This window comes from Erpetoichthys calabaricus, chromosome 3, assembly GCF_900747795.2.
Source record: "Erpetoichthys calabaricus chromosome 3, fErpCal1.3, whole genome shotgun sequence".
NCBI classification, from domain to species: Eukaryota; Metazoa; Chordata; class Cladistia; order Polypteriformes; family Polypteridae; genus Erpetoichthys; species Erpetoichthys calabaricus.
This window is the reverse complement of record NC_041396.2, coordinates 99,339,760-99,366,771: the sequence shown is the minus strand read 5'-3', so window position 1 is coordinate 99,366,771 and position 27,012 is coordinate 99,339,760. Positions and strand designations below refer to the sequence as shown.

The window sequence follows — 27,012 nt, the reverse complement described above, 5'->3', positions numbered from 1 at the left end:
TGCTTACAACCCACAATTGAACATGTACTGATCAATAAATGGAGAGTAACACTTCCAGCTTTCTTTTAAATTTATGATGATCAAAAATATGTTTGTATAAAGTATATGAAAGTTTGTAAGTATAGACAGATAGATGAATAGACAGATGGACAAATGTGCTGGTACCGTTACAGCTCAATGAAAAAGTGCTGTATGCTTCCTGAAAAGTAATTACCGTATATACTTGTGTTTAAGTTTTCCCACGGATAAGTCGGGGCTTGATTTTAGCATAATGTCAGTCGTATAAGTCAAATGCAGAAAACTCGCACTATTGGTCCAAGAGATTACGATATGCTAACGCCCACCTGAGAGATTAACCATGGAGCATACTGCCTTTTTTTCTATGTATTGTGCCTACGTGACCACACGGTTATACACGAACTATTCTGAAGCGATGTTTGCACTGTCTTGTGTTTTTTGTGTCTCACACCCTCATATACCTTTATCGTAAGAGCATCCCTTATCTGTGATGGAGCGTTCGATCAGAAGAAAATATAAAGCTTGTTTTACATTAAAAGTCATTGAAGTGGCGAAAGAAATTGATAATTGCACTGCTGCAACAAAATTTGATGTGTCTAAGAAACTGGTGCGAGATTGGAGGAAGCAAGAAGATGTAAAAAAAAAAAAACTAAGTGTCGTTTTTTTGAACGGGTGTATAAGTCGGGGTCTGATTTTATGATTGATTTTTCGGGTTTCAAGACCCGACTTATATGTGAGTATATACAGTACACGAAAAGCAATAGTCCAATATATACCTGCATGCCTTTGATATGTCATTGAGTTAAGAAAAGCAAGTGTAAAAAGAGATAAAATACTGCTTATACTTCAAAGACATTCCAAAATGAAATGGACACATTTATTGGTACCCCTTGAAAAGATCATAAATAATTGGAAAAGAATGATTTTTCAACCTAGCTGTTTTCTTTAATTCATACAACACATCTCCAATCGTCCAATCCATCATTCAACCTATTTAAATGGGGCCAAGTCGTCACTCTGCTGTTTGATGCCCTCATGAGAAAGTAAAGGAAAAAGATGTCTGAGGAGATCAGAAATAAAATTATAGACCAGCATTGGAAAGGCAAAGACTTTAAGACCATCTCCAGGCAGCTTGATGTTCCTGTGACAACAGTTGGAAGAATTATTAAGAAATGTAAGGTCCATGGGGCTGTTGCCAACCTCCCTGGACGTAGCAATAAAAGGAAAATTGATCCCAGAATGGGCAGAATGATAGTGAGAAGGATAGAAAAAAAGCCAAGGACAACTTCCAAAGATATACAAGTTGAACTGCAAGGTGAAGGTCCATCAGTGTATGATCATGCCATGCGTCACTTTTTGAGTTACAGTGGGTTCATTGGAAGAATACCCAGGAGGACTTCACTGTTGAAAGACTGTTGTGGACATTCAAAGTACCTGAGAATTATTGTAAGAACAAGGAAACCCAGGAAATGATTAGAATGCAAAATGACAAGATCCAAACAAGCAAGGGTTTGAATATTGCATAAGCCAAACAAAACTGAAAAACCACAAACCAGAAAGGGCTAGACAAAGTCAAAAGTGAAATACAAAAGGAGATCATAGCCAGAACACAAATCCTACCAATAGGGCTTACTTGGAATAAGGCTAACTAGTGCTAAGAAGGACAAGAGTATTGGAATCCACAGAGGGATAGAGGCAGTATGTGATCGCTGGAATATTTAGACTGTCACTTCCTCGGATGTTGTCAGAATGATAATTACTGTCACATTATCAACTTCCAACGTGCTTTGTAAACAAAGAAAAACAAGATGATAATTAAACTGTATTTTTTAATTTCAAGACCAATATTGAAGTAGTAGCGCTGCTGCCTCACAGTTGGGAGACCTGGGGACCTGGGTTCGCTTCCCGGGTCCTCCCTGCGTGGAGTTTGCATGTTCTCCCCGTGTCTGCGTGGGTTTCCTCCGGCGCTCCGGTTTCCTCCCACAGTCCAAAGACATGCAGGTTAGGTGGATTGGCGATTCTAAATTGGCCCTAGTGTGTGCTTGGTGTGTGGGTGTGTTTGTGTGTGTCCTGCAGTGGGTTGGCACCCTGCCCGGGATTGGTTCCTGCCTTGTGCCCTGTGTTGGCTGGGATTGGCTCCAGCAGACCCCCGTGACCCTGTGTTCGGATTCAGCGGGTTGGAATATGGATGGATGGATGGATGGATATTGAAAATAACTCCAGAAATGGATTTCTCATATGCAAATCCCCAAGATGAACAAAAGCCTATGTACATATTAGGCTATTACATTAGACAGGAAGACAGATATTTCTGTTTTCCACATATTTACCAAGGTTATGCTGGTTCTTGCTGGTTAACTTAAGTGGTAACTGTGTAAGTGTTGATGTGTGTGAGTACCAATTCTCAAGCTGCTCAGATCTCTCTCATAAATTTATGTGAGCTTAATTTGCTCATAATAATTAATAAAAACATGAATACATAGATTGAATTTATCTGTTTATTTCAGTATTGAATTTCTTAGTGAGAACCATGTAGTTAAAATATTTTAATGCATGCTATATGCATACATAAGATTCAGTATGTCCAATGAATTTGCAATGCATGAAATATCTAAAATCTTACCGAACTGAGATTAATAATGCTTTGTATGAAATGGCAAAAATTACTTACAGTGTAATACAATTTCTTGAACATCTACATGCAGTTATTCCGGATCAATACCTTACATGAATTGTTCATTCACCAGTTAGGCTGAAAATGATTCTCTTGACTAGTGTAGTTCAACATTTTCTACTAGAAGAATTTAAAAAGTCAAAATTTCAGATTACATATATTTTCTGGCCTGTAAATTTCAGCTTTTTGCAATGGCATTAAAAGAAACATGCTTATGTAGAAAATGTCTATCTTTTCAAGAATATTACAAGAATACTCCTACTTATTGACATTTGTCATGATGCAACTACTTATTATTCACCCATTACGAATTGCGTATTTACATATTTGCTGCACTGTATTGTGCAGTATTTTTTTCTTTTAGTTTGATATTCTTACTACTAAGGTTAAATTTTTCTGACACAGCAGATGCCACTATTACGTTCAAACCATGACAGCCAATTTTCTCAATTTGTTTCATTTTTGCCTCTTTGAAGGTTCATTCTGTACTATTTACTCTCAATACCAGTTATTCTATAAATGCAATATATTGTTTCTGTAATGTCTGTAAAGTACATTGTAATAGTGATTAATCCAAAAGGCAGGTTAGAAGCCTTCCAAATAACAGAATGAGCTCCCAGTGATGATATATACTGTATAGCAAGAACATGGCATCCTATTATTATTTTTTAAATTTTGTTTTTTATTTTATTGATTTTACTGAAATCACACAACATTCCATACAAATAAATCAATTTTTACAAGAATAAGATCTAAAACAAATCAACCCCCACCCCTTCATCCTATTATTGTTATGCAGTTTTTTTCCTACACTTCCCCAATATACTGAACTATTACCTTTAATCTGTCCAGTTATTTGTGTTATTACTTTTTACAACTAAGTGATTAACTCCACTGCCTCACACCTCTAATACCTCTGAAAACCCCAGCCTGGTCACTTTCTGTGTTGCTTGAAACTTGGTTTGGTTCCTGCCTTGTGCACAATGCCACCACGCTATACTTGTACTGGAATAAATAGGCACTGAAATTAAAGGAGATTATTTAAAAACTGCCCATTCACAGCAGGAACCAGATACTGTATTACCAATTGAAGCTCTCTGTCTTTTTTAGTCTAACATGCGATATCTATATAACATCAGCATCAAGCTATGCTCGTCAATATAATATTCATTCTGTACCTGGCAATTTTGTAGACAAAATATGTTTTTGAGTTGGCCTCTAATATAGGCTTCACGCATTATAGATCCTGTCGTACAGTTTATATTGTGCTGCAGTAAAAAACCATTTATACCTATTTTGAAATTCTTCTCTGTTTGCAGTCTCATCCTTTCTTTTTGATTATTGTTCCAGATACAGAATACACAGCAATAAAGAAACAATTTTCCTGTAGATCAAGGAGAATTTAAGCTGCTATCTCTTTTAAACTGCTGTCACTTTCAAATTTCATCCCTATGTCAAATACGCGATTTCCACAGGGAACACTGTAAACTACAATAAGAGCTATTGATTAAAACATGGGGCACCAGAACATTTAAGTGACTAACACCATAGTGTTTTGTTCTTTTTTTCTGCTTTGTGGTCAGTCTTTACTTTCTAATATTTTAAGTGTAAGTGCACACTTCTGCAGTAGTTAACTGACTGTGAATAAAGAGAAACAATTATCTGAACCTCCACAGAATACAAATATGTGATGGTTTTTACAAATAAAAACATCTCAAAATCCAAAATTAAATATATACATACTGTATGTTTGTTGTACTTCAGATAAAAAATGAGGTTTCATCATACTTAGCATAAGGCTGAAAAATGTAAACTAAACATCGCAAAGGAAGTATATCAAACAAATCAATCTAATATCTCTCTCTCTACATATATATGTATATATAAAATCCAACATCATTTAATTTGTCACTGCGGTGGGTTGGCACCCTGCCCTGGATTGGTTCCTGCCTTGTGCCCTGTGTTGGCTGGGATTGGCTCCAGCAGACCCCCGTGACCCTGTGTTCCGTTTCAGCGGGTTGGAAAATGGATGGATGGATTTAATTTGTCAAGTATGAGATACAGAATGTGCTCCGTGAAGGACCTTTTATTCATTTTTAGCACTGACTTTATAAGTTATCTCTCTCTATATAAAATCCAATGTCTGTCTGTCTGTATGTATGACTGTCTGCTTTTCACGCGAGAACTACTTAACGGATTTAGATCGTGTTTTTTCTATAATTTGCTTGAACATTCCGGATGACTTTGCGACTTCTCTCATTGCACTAAGTATCATAGTTCACTTGCAGGAGTGATTTATTTGTGTGAATCCAAGACAGAGGTTGCAGGCCGAGAGAGATGCATGACGTCAGGAGTGGGGAGCCGGACGGGACCCTCCTCACTCACGTGCCAGCCTCCGATCGAGTTGTTCTACCTCACTACTTGTTGTAGTGTACCTTGCCTCCGCTTAGCTAGCGCTACCTGTTTGTTTATTGATATTTAAAGTTTGTCTTGTTTACTACTACGTGGGCAGAGCCACGGGGGACAGCTAGTATGTTATAATCTGAACCACATTACTGTATGTTGAGTTCATCCATCAGTTGAGTAATCATTGAAATCTTGTTCTGTATAACACTGGCAAAAGTAAGGAAAGTTTATAATAATGCTATCAAAAGGACTGCATTTTGAAGCAAATTTCTGCATACATTATTTCTTACAAGCTACACCGTATTGAATATATTGTATATTAGAAATTCTCCTGCTGCAGAGCCCAGTTTCAAAGTTGTCATATTTTCATGTTTTCCACTTTTTTCACTACCACTTCTGCATAATAACTATGCACAGCAAACCAAGCTATGCTCAGACATTATTCTGCACCATACATACTCATTGGAAAATGTGAGCTTAATGTGTGAAGAGATGGCAGCATTATGAAAGAAAAGATTTACTACGTGAAGTACAGGTTAATTACAGAACATTCAATAATGAAGGTGGGATGATGGTTCACCAGTATGCTTAAATTCTATGAAGAATTTGAGAGGTATGTATGATATCATTCACATTAATTTTAAAAAAGCTTTAGATAGTCATGTAAGAGGCTTGCGATCAATGACAAAAAAGTAAGAGTTCAAGGTGTACTGTCTAGCTAGGTACAAAAATGGCCCAAACAATAAAAATAAATAATAAAATAAAAATTTTTAGAATTAATCATTGTTAAATGAGATGTCCCTCAGGGATCAACATTGGCACCACTATTCAGTAGAGTTAATGCAGATGGACCTTGACCGAATTCAGACTTGGGCATATCTGTGGTAGGTGATATAAGTAGATATAGAGGATTACACAGTAATTAAAATGTTAGATTTGAATACATAGTTCTGAAAATTGAAAGCACACCTTGTAAGAAGGGCTTTGGAGCCCAATGTGCCAAGTACAAATCAAGTGAGGTCATTATTAAGATTTATAATGCAGTATTGGTCTTCAAATTAGAAAACCAAAACAAGATAAAAGAGAAATGGACAAATTCCAAAAATGAACAGCTACACGGATTGGAAGCAGCTACTGGTTGAAAGAGCTTAGACGAAAGAACAAAAGAGCTGAACCTTTGTAGTTTGCAGAAAATGGAGTTAAAGAGTAGACAAGATTACAATGTACAAAGTTACGAGGGGAATGAGTACAGTGGGTTCCAGCTGTTCAAAATGAGAAGTCAGAGGGCACAGATCAAACTGTGTAAAGGTAAGTTTTGCACCAATGTTGAAAAGTTTTCTTCACTCTGAAAACAACAGATACATGGAATAAGTCACCAAGTAACGTGGTAGATGGTAGTCATTTGGGGATCTTTTGCAAGAGTAAGAATTGATGAGCTATGCTGGGCAACATGGCCTGTTCCTGCGAAAACCGTTCTTGTGTTCTTGTTATTCTGCATATTGTAAGTGTATTTTATCATTGCTCAAGTGAAATCCTTGAATAGGTTACTAATTTGTGTGCTCAGAATTAGGGTGAGGTTTAGGGTAGGGGATGAGTGCATTGCGGTAATGCTCTGGCATACCTATTTCCTAAAATAAAAACATATTTAAAGAAACATACACCCTCTACTTTCAAGTGAATTAAAACACTCTAAAACCCCATTAAAATTGTTCTAACATTGTTCCTGCTTTAATATTTAAATATTCCTATAAAATCCCATCATTTTTGCAGTAAAAACAGTGACTAAAATAGAGGGTTCAAACAAGACGCTCTCTACTGGTCAAATTTAAAACTGACTAAAAAATTGGAATAAATAATGAATAAAATTTCTATTAACAGTGAACATTAAAAGGACATTAAAATTAGGGTCATTAAGTGTTAAAAAATAAGTTAAATCAGGCACTGAAAACATTTAAAAGGTAAATAAATAATAATTTAAAATAAAGAGCCCTGAATACTAATTTTAACCTCAGGGCCTTATCTATTAATTACGATTAGGGCTCTATAAATCTTAAGATTAGGATTGGGAACAGGGGCAGGACCTAAAAAAACAAGGGTTCAAATCATATTTTAACATCAGGGCCCTGAAGTGAGATGACAACTTAACCTCACGGACCAGTTCCGCGAACATTAAGATTAGGTTTGGGGGTGGGGGCAGGACCTATAAAAATCAAAAACAAGGGTTAGGTTAGGGTTATTGGAGGATGAGTACCACCAGGGTACAAATGCACGGGTTCACTGCATAGAGGAGCATTTAAACTAACTTAATCTGCCAATTTTTCTCTAGACACAATAAGCCATAAAATTCTCTAATATAATATAAATAATCTATCCTGGATCCTATCCTTAATAGCTCATATCACCCTGTTAAAATTAGCCCCTCTGTCACCTCTAAAACCAAAAAAACTTGAAATTAGGTCCTTTTGGGCTATCCCATAAGGTCCATATATATCAAAAACAGATCCAAAGATCACCTACTATCTGTCAGTCCATGTCCATAACAATCAGAATACCATGAGATCCCCCTACATATATTTAAATAAACAATTAATTAGGGTTACTCTCTAAAATATAAATTAAATTACTAGGGTTATAAATTTTAAAATTAGGCATAAAATTACAAAGGTTTCACTATCTTAACATCAGGGCCCAATTATACTATTTAAGATTAGGCAAATCAAAGGAAGATTTTTACACCCATCCCACGATCTTAACATCAGGGACCCCTTCCATTGAGGTTAAGGTAAGGGTTTGTAATGAGGGGTAGACAATCGTTACTTTTACGCCGGGTAACATTCCACCTTACTATTAGATAATTTCAAATTAATAGTAGTTAAAAGGATGCCACTCCATTTTCTCTTCACGTAATCTTCAAAATTAATCATTCCAGACAGACAGAAGTAATTTACCTGTTGACCAAGAGTTCCTTTCAAATGTTTTATGTGAAATCTGTTCTATTTTCTAAAAGGAGAATTGAATGTGTAATACCTGGTTTAATTAAAACAGCTATGCAGACTAAAAGATACCAGTCTGTCAATATCTATTCACCTAATGTAAGCAAAAAGTCAAGAACCACAACTGCACTGTTAGATCACTTGTTTTGTGCTGTGCCTAACACTTTTCTTTTGTGGATTGTCACACACGTGCGCATGAGGGGCAGCTAAAGGGCTTGAGTAAGGGCAGTTCCGAGACATACCGGGATGTGGCAGAGTGCACTGACTCTTTTTCTCCCTTGCCTGCAGACCATTCACAAGAGATCCCACCTGGTCCTCTTGACGTCACTTCCGGGACCTAGCCAATGGAAGGAGACCTTGCCGGCTCCGGCCCCTGTGATGTCACGTCCGGGCTCGCACCAATGACAGAAGACCTTCATGAGCCCGACCCCTTTGACTTCACTTCCTGTCTTCCCCTTTAAAAGTCTCCACCTTTTCCCTGTTCCCTCAGTTCTGTGTTGGACTCGGTTTTGTGCACATCAGTGCTATTTCTATTGAAAGCAACTTTGCAGCCAGGAAACCAAATTATACGGGTGGCTGCCCCAAACCTTTTCACGACTCTTATGTCTGGTTTTTGTGACAGGATACGTGGTGTCTCACTATTTGCGAAGTTCTCTTGTTGCTGCAGCATGTCTTTTTACATACTATATCTTATTGTCACCAGTGTCTTCTTTCCTTGCATTATATTATAAAATAAGACACACACACAAAATATATATTGAATATGTTTTGTAAGAAGGTACAGGTTAAAATGTTATATAATTATTATTTATTAATTACATTGATACATTTTAATTATGATTTGAGTTCACAGACTGAAATGGAGGCTCAGTGGCTAGTACTGCTATTTCACATATCACCCAGGACCTTGATGGTTGAATGTGTGTTTCTACAGGTCCTTATTATGGCCGTAAAGAATAAAGTTCATGCCAAAAATGAAAACTGAACCAAAAATATGACAAAAAATACTTAAAAACTGTGAAAAGACCACTAATAGAGAAAATTCAGATAAAATGTGAAAGTGCAAATAAGTGAGAAAAGTGATTAAAAGTAAAAAGAAAAATACAAAAAATGGAAAACACAAACAGAATGTGAAAATACAATCAAAAAAAATGTTCCTGATAACCCTAGTCTAAAGAAAATGATATTAAATAGATAAAATAAATTAATATGTCTAGACCATTAAGCCCATTTAAGACTATTGAAACTATAATCAGAAATAAGGTCGACATGGTGGCACTGTTATCAGCATCACAGTATGACAAGCTTTAGAAGTTTTTTGCTATAATTGTTTTTTCAAAGCTCAGGTTAAGAAGTGAGGTGATGATTAGTGAGCAGCAATATGGTTTCATGCCAAGAAAGAGCACCACAGATGCGATGTTTGCTCTGAGGGTGTTGATGGAGAAGTATAGAGAAGGCCAGAAGGAGTTGCATTGCATCTTTGTGGACCTGGAGAAAGCATATGACAGGGTACCTCGAGAGGAGTTGTGGTATTGTATGAGGAGGTCGGGAGTGGCAGAGAAGTACGTAACAGTTGTACAGGATATGTACGAGGGAAGTGTGACAGTGGTGAGGTCTGCAGAAGGAGTGACGGATGCATTCAAGGTGGAGGTGGGATTACATCAGGGATCAGCTCTGAACCCTTTCTTATTTGCAATAGTGATGGACAGGTTGACAGACGAGATTAGACAGGAGTCCCTGTGGACTATGATGTTTGCTGATGACATTGTGATCTGTAGCAATAGTAGGGAGCAGGTTGAGGAGACCCTGGAGAGGTGGAGATATGCTCTAGAGAGGAGAGGAATGATGGTCAGTAGGAACAAAACAGAATACATGTGTGTGAATGAGAGGGAGGTCAGTGGAATGGTGAGGATGCAAGGAGTAGAGTTGGCAAAGGTGGATGAGTTTAAATACTTGGGATCAACTGTACAGAGTAATGGGGATTGTGGAAGAGAGGTGAAAAAGAGAGTGTAGGCAGGGTGGAATGGGTGGAGAAGAGTGTCAGGAGTGATCTGTGACAGACAGATATCAGCAAGAGTGAAAGGGAAGGTCTTACAGTATGGTATATGGGTTGGAGACGGTGGCACAGACCAGAAAGCAGGAGACAGAGCTGGAGGTAGAAGAGTTAAAGATGCTAAGATTTGCATTGGGTGTGACAAGGATGGATAGGATTTGAAATGAGTACATTAGAGGATCCGCTCAAGTTGGACAGTGGGGAAACAAAGTCAGAGAGGCGAGATTGTGCTGGTTTGGACATGTGCAGAGGAGAGATGCTGAGTATATTAGGAGAAGGATGCTAAGGATAGAGCTGCCAGGGAAGAGGAAAAGAGGAAGGCCTAAGAGAAGGTTTATGGATGTGGTGAGAGAGGACATGCAGGTGATGGGTGTAACAAAACAAGATACAGAGGACAGAAAGATATGGAAGAAGATGATCTGCTGTGGCGACCCCTAATGGGAGCAGCCAAAAGAAGGAGAATAAGTTTTTTCAAAGCTCAGAGTTGTTTTTTGTGGGTTTTAAAAACACAGAAAATCCAAAACTTCCATTAGTTTTCTTTCAATAATGGGTTTTGAACTAGATTCAATTTTGTTAAATTAAGCTGTGCTAATTCCACTACACCATTTTGATTTTTAATATATTTGACAATTTGTTGAACTGTTAATATGACATGACAACCCATCATCAGTGTGACCAATGTGGTCAATGCCATGCACAACATGTATCCAAGGTTGTGGACACATACTAAATCGTACTGCAGGTAGTGTGGCATAGTGGATAAGGCCCTGGACTTTACACCCTAAGGGTGTGAGTTCAAATCCTGCTATTTACACTGAATTTTTTTTTTTTCTGATTTTTTTTCAGCTCTATTTAAACTACATTTTGATTAACCTGTTACTTTTAACAGTCAATCCTTTTGTCTACTTAGTTCTACTCTCATTATTATTTTGGATTTATGCTCAATCTGATTTCAAATCTTACTCCCAGTCAGTGATTGTATGAAGTTTGAATGCTCTTCCTTTGCCTAAATGGATTTTCTTCCAAGTTCTCTATTTTCTCCTTTCAAAGACATGTACAGAAGGATGAGTGCTTGAGTGTATTTGAGTGAAGCTTGCAATGGTATGGTGCTGTCTCCAGGGTTTGTTCCTGACTTGCTCCTGTGGCTGTTGGGACAGGCAATAGTCTGCTTGGATTAAGCAGATTTGACAATGTAAGGTTTTAATCAAAAACAAGCTAAAGAGAAATGTTTAATAAACATCAGTCTGTATGACTGTACAATAGAAGAGAAATATCATCTGAAACAAATCCATAATAATATTTCAAGCAAGCAACTAGTGGAGCAGACATAAGCAAAGTAGACAACACAAATTTCACAGACGTCCAAAAAGCATTTATTATGGTTTCACATTAAAACATAATACTGAACTGAAAGTCAGTGGTGTTTGGATAACTTAAGGAAAGGGAAGTGAGATTGGATTGTGAGCTTGTTAATGGATAGAAAACAAAGAGGTATATAAGTGGTGAATGCTAATAATGGGTGAAGTCATCAGAAGAATCCTTCCGGGACCTGCCCTCAGACCATTACGCTTTCCATTTTTTATTAATGCTATTGATCATGATTTAGTTAGCAAATCTGTGAAATTTGCTGAAGGTGTCAGAATTGAAAAGATAGGAAATGTGAAGGAGGCAGCAACAACAATTTAAAAAGACCTGAAAACATCTTAAAAACTAGGCAGAACCCCCAACAAATCCAGGTTTATTGTGGATACATGCAAAGTGTGGCAGAATATGCAAGGAAAAGCAAAGTTAAGTATAATACAAGAAGGGTGATTCAAATCTAAGGAAAGCAAATTCTTGAAGGGACTTAGTAATTTACATTTAAATAACATTGTAATTATCTATGTAATTTGCAGAAACAGTTTAAAACAAAATGCCAGCTTAAATAAGAGGTTATATTGTTAAAATGAATGTAAATCAAAAGCTGTCTAGTTCATATTTTGTAATGTGCTAATGAGACCATATCATTTGTAGTACTGTGGGCAGTTTGGATCTTCAGACTAAAGGTGACACAGCAGCTCTAGAAATTATAGACACAAGAGCAAACCAAACTATATAGTAGTATTTTAATATTCCAAGGGAATTAAACTTACTTAGTCTTAAATAGTGATGAGTGAAACAGGGAAGTTTCAGTTTGCATACAGTTTTGTGGAACTGAAAAGAAGGAATATTGCTCCCTAAAGTCTCGTTCACACTTCTGTGTATACCTGTGTTCTTTTGTGCAGCTGCTTAATCCATGTGATTTGTCACACGCATGTTAAATCATGCTGCAAAATTTCCACCCATCAACACACTAAAATATGCCATGGTGCACATTATTGTGTTTTCTTCACAGGAAAATCTCCTTAGAGAAGAAAAAGTAACCACCATTTAGCAACCACCCTGTCATGTCTTTGATGCCTACAAGATATAACTTCAAGTTTCTTTTCTGTTTCTGATACATCTTTAGGATTGCGATACACAGAATTTTCAACATAAATTGGCAAAGCAGGAAGAGTACCAGTGGGGAGATACCCATCTGGCATCTCAACAAATTGTCTACATGTGAGAGGAAATGATTCTTGTGATTTTTCTTTACATTCTAGATCTTTATTTAAACACTAAATGACAGGTAGATGCATGAGAAATTAATGCATGTAAATGCATCCAGACAGGACTAAACATCTTTCTTATTGTATCACAAATTTCACTAAAAGCAAAACACGATTTGTAAGGCACAATTTGTGAAGCAAATCATAGAGATTCCCTAGTCTGAAATAAAGACTGGTATGTGGAGACATAATTCATGTGTTCAAAATACTCATAGGCATGGATTGTACAAGAACTAGAAAGTACAACCACATAACTATCGCAAGTCTATTCCAGTTAAGCTTAGGACTAATTTCAAAATCTTCCATCTTACATTTAAAGCCTTAAAAGGCTTTGGCTAGACTTGCCTATCTGAATTCATCAAAACAAACAAACTGAAGTATGCATTGAGATGTCTAGTGCTGGTCTACTAAAGATTCCAAGAATTAATAAAACAACAGGAAGTTCATCTTTTATCTGCAGGAACCCAAAGCTGTTAAGTGATCTCCATGCTTGAATAAAAGTTGCCAACTTTGTCTGAGCCTTTAAATACAGGCTGAAGACTCAGTACTTTAGTTGACTAGCTATTCTTATTGTAATATCTGTTAGTCAGTTGTATAAAAAAATTACAATAATTATGAACTGTTACTGACCTTTCTTTGTTCTCTTTCTCTTCCTAACATTCTCCTGTAGTGTTATACGTACAAATTGTTTTCCTGCTAAAGGGAAAATCACCAGAGATACTGGAAGCCTTGTAATCCAAGAATGAAAGACATTTTTTTAGATTGCCCCAAACAATCGTTAGTGTAGAACGCCCACAAGTGGGTGGGCAGCAAGTTGCCCAAGGTTTTGAGAACCTTATAACTGATCATGTACCCCCTGGGTTTATTGTCTCCAAGGATGCTCCTGACTAGAGTTTTTGTTTTCTTTCCTCTGTTGTCATCTGGCCATATTATTATATATTATTAATGGATATGTGTTGGATCTGTCTATGTTAATCATTTCTTTATTTTTCACTATCTGTTTAACTAAATTTGCATTTTTGTTTGTATTTTGTAAAACTTGTAATTTGTTCTTTTACAAGTCACCTTGCTACAGCCTTCTGACCCTGTGCTCCCTGATTAATTGAACTGAACTTATAAATCTAATTCAAGACAATTCTTTAAGTGTTAACAGTGAATAAAAATCACAGGCTTGAGAACACCTGTATAATCTAGGGAGAAAATGCATTCAAGATGTAATTCAGAAGACATTATTTCTTGTAATGGATTCTCTGATTTGCACCAATCTAATAAGTAAATACTGTATGTTAAAACATAAATCCTATATTTTAAGAAGTATCTGAACAAGGTATTGGGAAACTTGCCTATTAGTTAATCAAAGGATGTGGAAGAAGTTAATAGTTGCCTTTCATTTTAAAAAATGCATTAGGTTCTTACAGATTAGCATCCAGTCTGCTCAGTTTTGAAATATGCATGAAATAATTCCTATCATGTCACGACAGCAGCCTCTCTTACAGATCTACAGACATAAGCAGATTTGGCAGTTCAAATGATTGGGGGTCCCCATTGTTGGAGATGAAAGTGAGCATGTTCTTGAAATAACAATTACAAATTGACTTTTATCTTTCAAAAGAATGTATGTTCTGAAGGTTTCTTTCACATTGTGAGGGATTATTTCAAAAGAAGCAAAAAGCCAAACATTTAAGGAAGATAATCCATTTCTCTATGATGCACAAACATTAATTCTTTCACATAGCAAAATAAATCCATGTTGGGATTTCTGGCGTGAGACTGTAATGGATCAGTCCAGAATTAAGCTTGCCATGCAGATAACGTCATGACAAGTCCATTGATTAGGCTGGAATGGAAATCATAAGCCACTGCAATACTTATGGGCTGAGTATCTCAACCCCTCTTACAAAGTGAATACATTTGATTATTTTGAATGTTAAGTAGCATTCAGTGATTCTCTTAAAGAAGTCGTAAAACAAGGATATTTTAAATAGCAACTATACAAATGAATGTGAGGATCTGGAGATTAAGAGAATTTTTCAGAATCATGTAGAAAAATATTAGGAAATTGTTGACTGTATCTAACAGCTCACTAATGCAGTACATAATATACCTCTGAATTCTTTGCCACATTTTGATTATTGGGCTCCATTGTAGTTCCTGCCTACTAGTGAATAAGACACTGGTAGCTGAATCATCTCAGCCACTTGTTTGTATGAGCACCTATGTTTAGTGTGATTGGAAGCTGTATTGGTGTGGAATGAAAAAGTGACAGAGGCCTGCACTCAGGGCTGCATCTTTGTTTTTAAAACTGGACTATACGTGAGCTCAGTGCTGATTTTCATGCATGCTATGTATATCTTGTACTAAATGTTACTTTTCAGAAAGGCGGAATAACAGGATCTGGATACTCCTTTTTCAATTCAGCTTTTAAAATAATGGATGATTTTTTAGAGGCATTGATGGTGTGGTGTCACTGCCATACACAGTTGGTTTACTGTGTAGCACTTAAGATTATTGTAGTAAAGCAGACTTTTCTTTATTTTAATTTACAAGAAGCTATTACAAGGTCTGATAATATCTATAGCAATACGTATAGTTAGAATGTCTTATATCTGTTGCAAATACATATACTATGAACTTTGAATAATCTGCAATTAAAGTTTGACCTTTAAATAAACCATCAAGAGGTTCAGCTTGTACTTTTAATCATGGAATAGCAGTGTGGCACAGTGACTAGTGCTGTCGCTTCACACACTAAGCATCCAAGGTTTGAATCCCTCACCCAATCGTTATCCGTGTAGATTTTGCACGTTCCCCCTGTGACTGCATGGGTTTTCCTTCCCTCCTTCCCATATCACCAAAGACATGTAAGTTCATAAATATGAGTTGAGGTATTTGCTCAAAGAAGCCAAACCATTTTAATTACTGATTATTTCTCTCAAATTGTAAGGTCACTATTTTACTCATTACTTCCTGGAGAAAGCAATCACGCTGCTAAATAATTTACTTTTTTATTCCTCTCGAAAACCCTTGCAAATATGCACCAATTGGAAAGTTCAAAGATGGGGTCCACATATCCCTTCAGTTAGGTGGAAATTAGTTAGGTGGAAATAATCAATAGCAGTGAACATGAATTCAACACTTAAACAAGTAAACTATATGAGTTGCATTAGCACTATGCCATTTCAAATACATTAACTGGCTAACAGAGGCCTTTAGTTCACAAAAAGAATTCTTAATTCAACAAGTAAATCTTAATTATCAAAAATAAATTTGGCCTAACTACTTGAACACTAGTAAACATGGAGTCAGTAAATAGTAAAACTATTGCTAGTGTGGCAGCCAGCAGATGAGAACACATATTGAGAGGATGGGACCCAGCTACCTTCACTGTTCATTGTATACAACAATCAAGGTTGGGTAATCAAAAGAAAGCATTTACATTTTGCAATTAACTGTCTTACACTCACTATTACGATAAAGACTTGTACACAGACTCATCCTTCCATTTCATGGGAATGTTAAAGAATTGTGACATAAAATTGAAAAGCATGGGATAAGTGATGGGCAAACCCTGCTGAATTTAAAGAAAATGCAGATATGTTTGAGAATTTTGGCAAACTCCCTGAAATGCATTAATATCAATATAGAAGGAGAAACTGAACTATTTTTGAGTGGAATATAATGGGGAAATTGTCTTTTACATGTCGCTGAGGGATAGGGAAGTGTCCACCAACTCTGCTGGACCGATTATTGTAACCAAAAATAGGACCCGAGTTGTGAAGCAGCAGTAACTAACCACCGCGCCATAGTGCCTTCCTGAGATAAAAATAATAGAATTAAGACATTGGTAGACAAGAAGCATGAATTCACAAAGACGCCCCCATAGATTACTCACCCCTCTCAAAACCGGAAAATAAAGTTGGTTTGTTTGCTTTCTTCCATGATTTTTTTGCTCGTTTACTACCATTGTGCTACCTTAAAGCAAATGGACTGTTCTCTGTCACTCCTTCCTGTCTGCATCAACAGCACAGCACTCAGGGTAATAATTTTAAAGGCTCATGTGTTACGCACAGCTTGCATACTTTACTTTAAGACATACTTTAAGACATGAATACACTAGCACATTTCCAGTTTTCTTCTGAATATGTATTTCATGTTTAAAATTTATTAGCAAATTTTCTACTAATTTTTAGACCACTACTAGGATAAGCGTTATCTTACATATGCATATTAAAGCCAAAGAGAAGAAAAAAAAAATTTAGGGACACAGTGAAGAAAAAAATATTTTCAAGCTAGCATTAGCTGCCTCAGCTCTATGCTGTTATGCTAACCTCACAAAGTATCATGGGTCTCTTAGAAAAATAATTTAATCTAAGCTGGCGAACACGGCATACTCACTGCAAAAACACTTTGGTAAATTTCTTCAATCATTACTAGTAGTGGTGAGCAAACCGTGGGAGTTCACTTTGACACGACTTTGGCGCAGTCATAGAAATATGATATAATATCATGGAACCTCAAGAAATGCATTGAAGTCAATGGGGAAGGAAGAGATGATCTATTTTTGTGTAGCTTATATTGGTGCAATTGGTGCAATGGTCTTTTAAGAGTCCCTGAGGGTTGGTAAGCATCTGCCAGCTATGCTGGACTGGTTATTGTGGCCAAAAATGTGATCTGAACAAGGAGGCGGCCACTATGCCTCAAACAACAAAAGACACAAATGGAAGAATAACAGCTAACAAAATAAAACAAATGGCCACAAACTAGCAATAAGTTAAAAAAAATAATATACATTTGCTTTTAATATAAAGGAGCCCCAGTAGTGTTTTTGACACACTGCTGCTGAATGATTTGTTGTCTGAAAGTCCTCAGAGTTAGTGTGTTACAAACAGGATGTACAACATTATTCATAATGGCATTCAGTTTTGTTTTAATTCCTTTCTTTGTTACTACCTCCAGGGGGTACAGAGTGTCTCCCAAAATGGATGTTGTTCTTTTAATTAGCTTGTTAGTTTGGTGGGTCTCTGCTGAAGTGATGCCCTACACAAACAGAGTAGAGAATCATACTGGCCATCATAGTGTTGTAGAAGATGTGAAGGTTGTCATTACCAACATTAAAGGAACATAATCTCCTAAGAAAAAAGAACTTGTTCTGCCCTTTCTTATATAGTTGCTCTATGTATGGACCCCTAAGTACTTGTAGAAATTCACTACCTTTACATCTACTCCCTGAATAGTGACCAGACATAGAGGCTGTTTGGTGTGGAGAAAGTCAATAACCATAATTTCTCCCTTCATCTTCTCTAATGGGAACTTTTCACACCTACAATATTCTTGCCATTCACTTCTTTCATCTTGGCTGGCTTTTCATCCTCCATTTCCTCCTGTATATATAACCTGCTTTTTCCCTTTTCATTAACACACCTGATGAAGGCTACACTGACATAATGTTGTGCCTCGTAACTTCCTTTCTTTTCAGCATAGGAATAACTTGTACCTTTTTCTATTACAAATGCACAATGATGCAGCCTTTCACTAACTCTATAATCTAATGCTGACTTTATATTTTAAAATGTTTACAGTTTAAAATATACCGCTATATATATATAAAAAATTAAAGGAACACTTTTGAATCAGAGTACAGTATAGCATCAAGTGAATGAAACTTCTGGAATATTGATCTGGTCAGTTAAGGAGCAGAGTGGGATGTTAATCAGTTTCAGCTGCTTTGGTGTTAATGAAATTAGCAACAGGTGCACTAGAGGGGCAACAATGAGACGACCCCAAAACAGGAATGGTTTAATAGGTGGAGGACACTGATATTTCTGCCTGTTTTTTCTCTAGTTTTGCATTTGGCTACGGTCAGTGTCACTACTAGTAGCGTGAGGAGATACCTGGACCCTACAGAGGTTGCACAGGTAGTCCAACATCTCCAGGATGGCACATCAATACCTGCCATTGGCAGAAAGTTTGCTGTGTCACCCATAACAGTCTGAAGGGCATGGAGGAGATTCCAGGATACAGGCAGTTACTCTAGGAGATCTGGACAGGTCCTTGACCCATCATGAAGGTGGCCTGAGGGCCCAACGTCCTCTAGTGTGCCCTGTGCTCACCGCCTGGCACCATGGAGCTCGACTGGCACTTGCCATAGAATACCAGAATTGGCAGGTCCTCCACTGGCGCACTGTGTTTTTCACTGATGAGAGCAGGTTCACCCTGAGCACATGTGACAGACGTGAAAGGGTGTGGAGAAGCCGTGGAGAATGTTATGCTGCCTGTAACATCGATCAGCATGACCAGTTTGGTGGTGGGTCAGTGATGGTCTAGGGAGACATATGCATGGAGGGATGCACAGACCTCTAAACCACATCCATAAACCTTCTCTTAGGCCTTCCTATTTTTCTCTTGCCTGGCAGCTCTATCCTTAGAATCCTTCTCCCAATATAGCAGCATCTCTCCTCTGCACATGTCCAAACAAGCACAATCTCACCTCTCTGACTTTGTCTCCCAACAGTCCAACTTGAGCTGATCCTCTAATGTACTAATTTCTAATCCTACCCATCCTCGTCACACCCAATGTAAATCTTAGCATCTTTAACTCTGCTACCTCCAGCTCTGTCTCCTGCTTTCTGGTCAGTGCCACCGTCTCCAACCCATATAACATAGTTGGTCTCACTACTGTCCTGTGACCTTCCTTTTCACTCTTGCTGATATCCGTCTGTCACAAATTACTCCTGACACTCTTCTCCACCCACTCCACCCTGCCTGCACTCTCTTTTTCACCTCTCTTCCACAATCCCTAGTACTCTGTACTGTTGATCCCAAGTATTTAAACTCATCCACCTTCACCAACTCTACTCCTTGCATCCTCATCATTCCACTGACCTCCCTCTCATTTACACGTGTGTTCTGTCTTGTTCCTATTGACCTTCATTCCTCTCCTCTCTAGAGTATATCTCCAGCTCTCCAGGGTCTCCTCAACCTGCTCTCTACTATCGCTACAGATCACAATGTCATCAGCAAACATCATAGTCCACGGGGACTCCTGTATAATCTCGTCTGTCAACCTGTCCATCACCATTGCAAATAAGAAAGGGCTCATGAATTATTTTATGAATTATTTTACCTCATCTGCAAGTAATCATGTTTAAATAATAATTCAATAAAGCAAGCAAATGTATCTTTTCTTGGGTTACAAGAGCATTCCTAAAATTGAATTCTGGGTTCAGAATTGGACTAAGAAAGACAGCTTTCTCAGGAAACATTTTGTTTTCTGAAATAAAGGTGGCTCCATGCAACAGACTGTCAAGAAATTGAAGATTTCCTGCAAAGGTGGCCACTACTCTCTTGATAGAAGGCAAATGAAATTTAACCAGAATAGAAAAAGAACCCAAAGGCTCAGATGCACAACTGCTAGAGAAGATAAGAACATCAAAGTCTGCAGTTTGAGAAACAAATGCCTTACAGGTTCTCAGTTGGTTGCTTCTTTAAATACATGCCAAATAACAGAGTCATCTGCAACAGAGAGACTCTGGGATACTAGCCTTCAAGGCACAGTTTCAGAGTTAAAACCATATCTGAAACTAACAAATAAAAAAGAAAAGGTTAAAATGTGTAAAAGAATGCAGACATTGGATAGTGGATGACTGGAATAGAATATTATGGCAAGTATCCTGTATCCACAAACCAGCAACAGCAAGCACATAACACCCTGCTTCACCTTCACTGTCTCCCTGTGTTTTACAGAATTGAATTTAGTACTAGGGTGTTTTACCGTGTTAGCCATTATGAATGTAGTGAGAAGTCAAGCAAAATGGCACCTTTTATTGGCTAACTAAAAAGATTACAATATGCAAGCTTTCGAGGCAACTCGGGCCCCTTCTTCAGGCAAGATGTAATACAAAAACTGGAGTTCCCTATGTTTATATACACACTAGGACAAGTAACAACATAAGAAGAATATGTCGCTGTCAATATGTGCCAGTTTCTTCCACAGGGTCTTCAATGCTATTAAAATTCTATTATTAACCTACAAAGCTTTAAATGGCCTCACATCAGACTACTTCAGTGACCTTCTCCATCGCTTTGCTCCTGTTTAGCCACTAAGGTCCTCTGCTTCTAGCGATCTTGTTGTGCCCCACACTAACCTGCACTCTATGGGTGACAGAGGGCCCTTTAGCTGTATAGCAGCCAGACTTTGAAATGACCTCCTGAAATTAATTACATCAGATGACTCATTTAATTCTTTTAAAATCTGATCAGGAAAGCTTTGAACCTAACCTGTGTGGCAGGAGGCTGGGGGGAAGACCTAGCCGGGACACATGGAAGGAGGTCTATATGACCCCCGGGCCATGAGGGGGCTACCGCCCTAGATAAAGAGGGGACCACGGGGACAGAGCAAGGAGGCTCAAACCCATTGGGGCCCTTGGTATATACTCATGCTCACATGCTCTTGTAGAGAATATACATAATATTCAGCTAAGCTGTTGACGTTCAAGACAGGAATACAAAATAGTTAATGACAGCTCAGCCTAACAGGTTGGTTACTACCATATTACACCATTTAAACAATAGAAAATATAGAAAAATTTTGAACCACTGAAATAATTATTGACATCTGATTTGTAATGACCACTGCAACTAGAGGAAGGAACATGGTGAGCTTTTAAAGCTTATATGAAAGTTTTTGATGTTGAATTTGTTTCTTGTGGGGTTTTCAGAAATGTCTGCTATTGCACAATGAGAGCAGCAACAAGCCATGGAATTAAAGAACGGGTTTAATTAACAATAAGACTCAGCTGCTAATTAAGCAACTGGTCGGAGTGAAATTGTTTGGAGTTTGAGGCCCTGACTTAGTTGATCTTCAGTTGGCTCACTCACTTCACATTTCATTTCTGTTTGGGTGCCATTTAAGGAAAGAAATGAAGCAATTCAGGGAAATGATGAAGAAATTCAGGGGAACAAATCTTAAAAAACAAATCAATTAAAATGAATTCAAAAGAGATTAATTTGCAGCAAAAACAGTGCACTAGTTAAGAAAAGGGTTAGAATGAAAACCTGCAGCCAATCGGGCCCTCCAGGACCAGAGTTGGGGACCCCTGGTCTAGAGAGTGTTTGTGGGCTTTTAGTGGACTGGCAAGCTCTACAGAATTAAACTGAAAAAAATGAAATCTAAGTAAGTGAAAGGGTTTTATATCATGGCATTAAATCTTGTTTTCCTTATTGTTAAGATTTATTGACTTATCAAAAAATGTATATTTACAATTATTTAGCTTACTTTAAGAAATCTTGTCAAGTAAATTTTGCTTACCCCATTGGCAGATTTTTTTTTTTCCTAAATAAAACCAAAACAATTCCCAATTAAAGTTTTTTCTCTAGTTTTTGCATATGCATTTTTGCATTGTTGTTCCTACCTTGCACCAAATGCTGCTGGGATAGACTTCATTCTCTTTTGTCATTTTGCCCTGGTGTCTACTTCATTCAGTGCTATTTGTAATTATTAGGATACAGTTAGGGGAGAAATGCAAATTAGCAGAAAACTGCGAAAAGAGAGTTAATATTTTTCAAATTTTCTCTGAATGCAAATCTCACTCACTACTACTGCTCATTTCTAAATGTAGAATAAGGGAAGAAAGGACCAGCTAATTAAACAAAGAGATCGATTAGAGATAAAATGACTCACTGATTTTGAAAGAGGTTGGAACAAATGCCTGTAGCTATAGGGGTCCCTAAGGGTTGGGCCTACAAACCAGTGTGTTATGGTGAATGCTGTATTGGTTCTAAAGAAGCGTGAAGATGGCTATCTGCGTCAAACCACCCCCACCTGCCTAGCGGATGTTTGTCCCAGCTTGACAATGATCGCACCGCCATCCCAGAGATGCAGGGAAGGTTAACATTTTTGGAGTTTTGTGAACCCATCTAGAAGACATAACATTTATAAGAACAGTACTTTATGCAATAAGAATGTAATATAAAGTAGAAAACAATTCAGGGTAGGCATAACTGAAAAGTAGTTTATTAAAGAGTAGGAATGGGGGGGTGAGCAATTGTTTCCTGTGATGGACTGACACCTCATACAGGGCTGGTTTTCAGCCTTTTGCTTTATGTTTGCCAAGGTAAGCCTGATAATCCCACCAACTGGAATAAACAGCTTCAATAATGGATAACAACCAGAATGGTCACTAATTTAAAATGTGTTTTCAGAAAATTAATGAATGAATATTATTTCTGTAATAACAAACTGGGAGTTACTCAAATGCATATTATAGAAAAAATTAGCTTAAATTTTTCATTCCAACATCTCTATCTGGACAACTAAGCCCATAATATTTAATTGAAACAGATTGATCTGTTTTCGACTTCAGTATTTAAATTGTATTTTTCCAATACATTTATCCATTTTAGGCTCATGCCAGTGTTTTTGTTTGCTTGAATGTGCTCTTTTCTTATTTATTTGGGTGTGGATATTTAGTAAATGTGAATAGGACTTGATAAGCCGGTCCTCTTTATGATAGAATTCCCCAAGCCTTACTGCATCTATAAACCATTCAAACAGCAACTTTTTAACAACAAACTCACAAGTGAAAATCAGGTAAATAAAAAACTAAATGCACCTGTGCAAAGCAAAATATCCTTCCATTTGCTAAACCTTCTTTCCCACAGTTGTGCTACAAGCAGCTGGAGCCCACATCTGCAACATGTGGCATAGGGCAGGAAGCTGCTGTGGGAAGGATGCCAGTCCAATCCAAACACACGTCTGCAGCAGAGAGATTAACCTAACAGGCACATCTTCAATATGTGACCCAGAGGAAGACCTACTGCAAATAGATAACCACTGGCCTGGAAAATAAATTCGGATTCTTGGATTTGTGAGGTGACAGCTACTGCACTACCACACTGCATTCGCTACAAATGTGTTTGCCTGAAAATGAAAATACAGTAGGTTGGCTAATTTTTAATTTTCTGGATCTATGATGCTTACTTAAAGAAAGCCTGGCATAAAATAAGAACTGGCTTCTAATTAAGAACTTAGTTGGAACAAAAACCAACAAATACAGTAGACAATGAGAACAGATAATAATAATTGCATTTATATAGCACTTTTCTAGCTTACTCAAAGTACTATACATAGGCAGTGGGGAACCACATCAACCACCACAAATGTGTAGCATCCATTTTGTGCCAGTATGCTTACCACACATTAGCTATTGGGTGGTGAAGGGGTGAGAGAGATAGTTAGCCACTAAGAGACAGGTGATAATGAGAGGGGCCAGAATGACCGTTCTGTGGTGGGCAGTTAAGCGAAACATCAGGAAACACCTTACTCTTTTCCAGAAGGTGCCCACAGAGAGTCAGGACCTCAGTTTTATCCTCCATTCAAAGGATGGTGCCAATTTTAACAGCACAGTGTCCCTTTCACTGCACTGGGGCACTGTAATCTGCACACAGACCACAAGGTAAGTATATATCCCCCAAGGCCTTACCAATGCCTCTCTCAGCAGCAACCCAAGCCTTCCTGGTTGGTTTCCTATCCAAGTACTGACAGGGCCGAAACATGCATAGCTTCAGGTGGATCACCTGTTCTGAAGTGCAGGTGAAGTGACTTCTTGGTGTAAGAAAAAAAAAGAAGATACATTTTCTATGCATCAACACATTGGTATCATGATTACCCCTAAGACATTGATCACCTTTGGTCACCATTCGATTGTGAACGTGTATGTGAGTGTGCCCCGTAATGGACTACAGTCGCGCCCAGGTTTGGTTTCCAGCCTTGTGGTGAATGATGCCAAGGTAAGTCCCGGCCCTCCAGCGAGCTTGAACTAGATTATGGGGGTGTTTTCCAACGGATGGATGGACCCCAGCTGGCTGGACTCTTATTATTGCTTAAAAGGCTTACAATTCTCGTTAACAGTTATCTGTGTTGCTCCTTGCTTTTACATCCGTGTATCTAAAAACGATCTTTATGAACATTCCTTTAAACTTTTCCTAACTGCACCCTAAACAACAGCGAGGCACTCATTCGAAACATATGCGCTAAGAAAGTATAATTTGGTGGCTCTAAGTAAATTAAAATACGATGAATAGTAAAGTTTCCAAAGAACATTGAAAGGAAACGATAAATGACGACCTGGGCGAGTCCCACTTGTTCCTTTCTCTGTCTCCCTACTACTCGAGAGCCCGGTGTGGTCCTGAAAGGACAGCGCCTCGTGTGATGCCTAAATTGGATCTGGATTGAATGAGGTATCACTTATAATCAATCTACCCGCCTGCCTGCCTGCCTGCTTGCCTTACATCTCTCGAAGTCCATTTCACCGTGAGTATCATGAACAAAAATGAAATTGGCCAACTACCTGCTTTGGTCCCAGTTGGCAGCAAAGAGCACAAGGATCCTCCTGCCGTAGTGGTCCAGGTTAGAAAGCACCCCCGGGAAGCCGTCCTTCAGCGCCTGCTTGATGCCCGGGTCGGTGGCTTTGAGGTTTTTAAACATATCCAGGTTTTGTTGTCGGTACTCGAAGTATTGAGCTAGCAACCTAAATGCCTCGAAATGGTTAAACTTCCTCGCTCGGAGGAATCGCAGGATAAAAGCGTCGTCTGTCCTCAGAAAGCCAATGTCCGGACGGGTGATGATCATGTCCCTCACCTCCTGGATATCCTGATGTAAAGTATCAGGGTTCTCCTTCAGCTCCACCTTGGCTTTCTCCAGGGTTTCGGGGGACAAGCCTGCTTGCAAGTGAGTCATTGTCTATGTCACCGAGAGAACACCTTGTCCAGCAACCTTGAGTAAAATCCTGGCGGACGAGCAGATCAGGTGCCTTCAGGTTTGCTGAGCATTCGGCAGCTCTCAAGTCAGAGCGATGCTCGTTTCTGGACAGTGGTCCTCCACAAGCTAGACTTCTTAAAAAAATCCTTTCCGAGTCAACGTCCACTGGAGTGCCTGTAGTAAAAGGGCGTGTGATGTGCAGAGCGCAGATTTATTTTCTACGAAAAACCTTAAGAGCGCTTTGTTTATCGGTTTTATTTTAAAATCCACTCGGCCGAGTGTAGCCTGGCTGCAACGCAATCACACAGGCTGTATCATCCCTTTGCATACACAGTTACAAGCCCCCCCCCCCCCCTAAAGACCTATAGACTGGATTCGCCAAAAGAAGCATTACACTCTTCTGCCGTGGAGCGGCCAGGCAATGCGGCACCATGCGCAGCAGCAGCAGCCTCAGTCATCTTAGTCTTGAAGAAAATCCATCGCGTTTCAGGGCGCCGCCGCTCTAGATAACTGGCGCACACTATCACCCCCTACTTCGGCTGCCTTTTGTTTTAAAACCAGCTATCTTTCCTGACTTCTTGGCCCGCTGGCTGCGTTTGCTGATGCCTGGCGGGTTCCGCTACTCCGTCCGCTGTCATTGCTGAAAGTGACTAGAAATCATCGCTTCGGCGGCGCGATCAGTCAGTCAGGCAGGCGGCTCCATCCTGCAGGAGGGGAGGCATCTCGTCTCATCTCCTCAGTCTGCCACAGCACCTGCTCTCCGACCACTAGCAGAGGCAAGGCTCGCTTTACCAGCAAATCACCAGTTATGAGCCGAGACAAGCGCAATACGGCTTGAAGAATGAACGAAAGAAATAAAGCAGCGCGCTTTGCTTTTCCTATTTAATGCCTGCGGTTGATATAGCATACCTTCAATGCAGAATTCCAGTTCTTATCGGGTTCAAACTGGTTACCACTACAATTGCACATTTTCAAAATGAATCCCTCATTTATTTTAAGAAGCGCTGCCATCTTTTTAACGGGCCTCTGTGGTACATTTGTTTTTAATACCTCCACTTGTTCTTTTGCGTAATTGCGTCTGCGATAGGAATGTTGCAACCTCCTAGAGACACTTTGAACGATTAGCGTATTACAAATCCCTGTTAGCCATATACTTTATTTAGTATATTCTCAGATCTTCAACATATTATAATAGACATACAAAAGATAATTTCTTTAATTGAAGAAACCTTTTTAAAAAGTGTTACTAGCCTGTTTTGTCAATCTTTAGCTATAGGACATCTTCGCTTCCTAGATGAAATGATGCAATTCATTGTTAAGTTATGTTTTATTCTGCATTATGCTGAATGCCAAGAGGACCTATATGATTTCAGTCTATATACATTCCAAGGCTCTGTTCTGCTCTGTCAATCCATTTACAACCTGTCCGTTGAATTTGTCACTATGACCTGCCCCGGAGCTTATACCCTGCAATTAAATGG

The 27,012-nt window shown here is 38.5% G+C and overlaps 1 protein-coding gene across 1 annotated transcript in view; it reads right to left on the bottom strand.

Moving 5' to 3' along the window:
* Positions 1 to 26,590, bottom strand: part of clvs2 (clavesin 2) — a 153,942-nt gene extending 127,352 nt beyond the window's left edge. Inside the window, exon 1 of the mRNA XM_028797238.2 lies at positions 25,122 to 26,590. Within this exon, the coding sequence (XP_028653071.1) occupies positions 25,122 to 25,510 (389 nt within the window). The 5' untranslated portion in view covers positions 25,511 to 26,590. The remainder of the gene's footprint in view (positions 1 to 25,121) is intronic.
* Between the last annotated feature and the right edge of the window lie 422 nt (positions 26,591 to 27,012).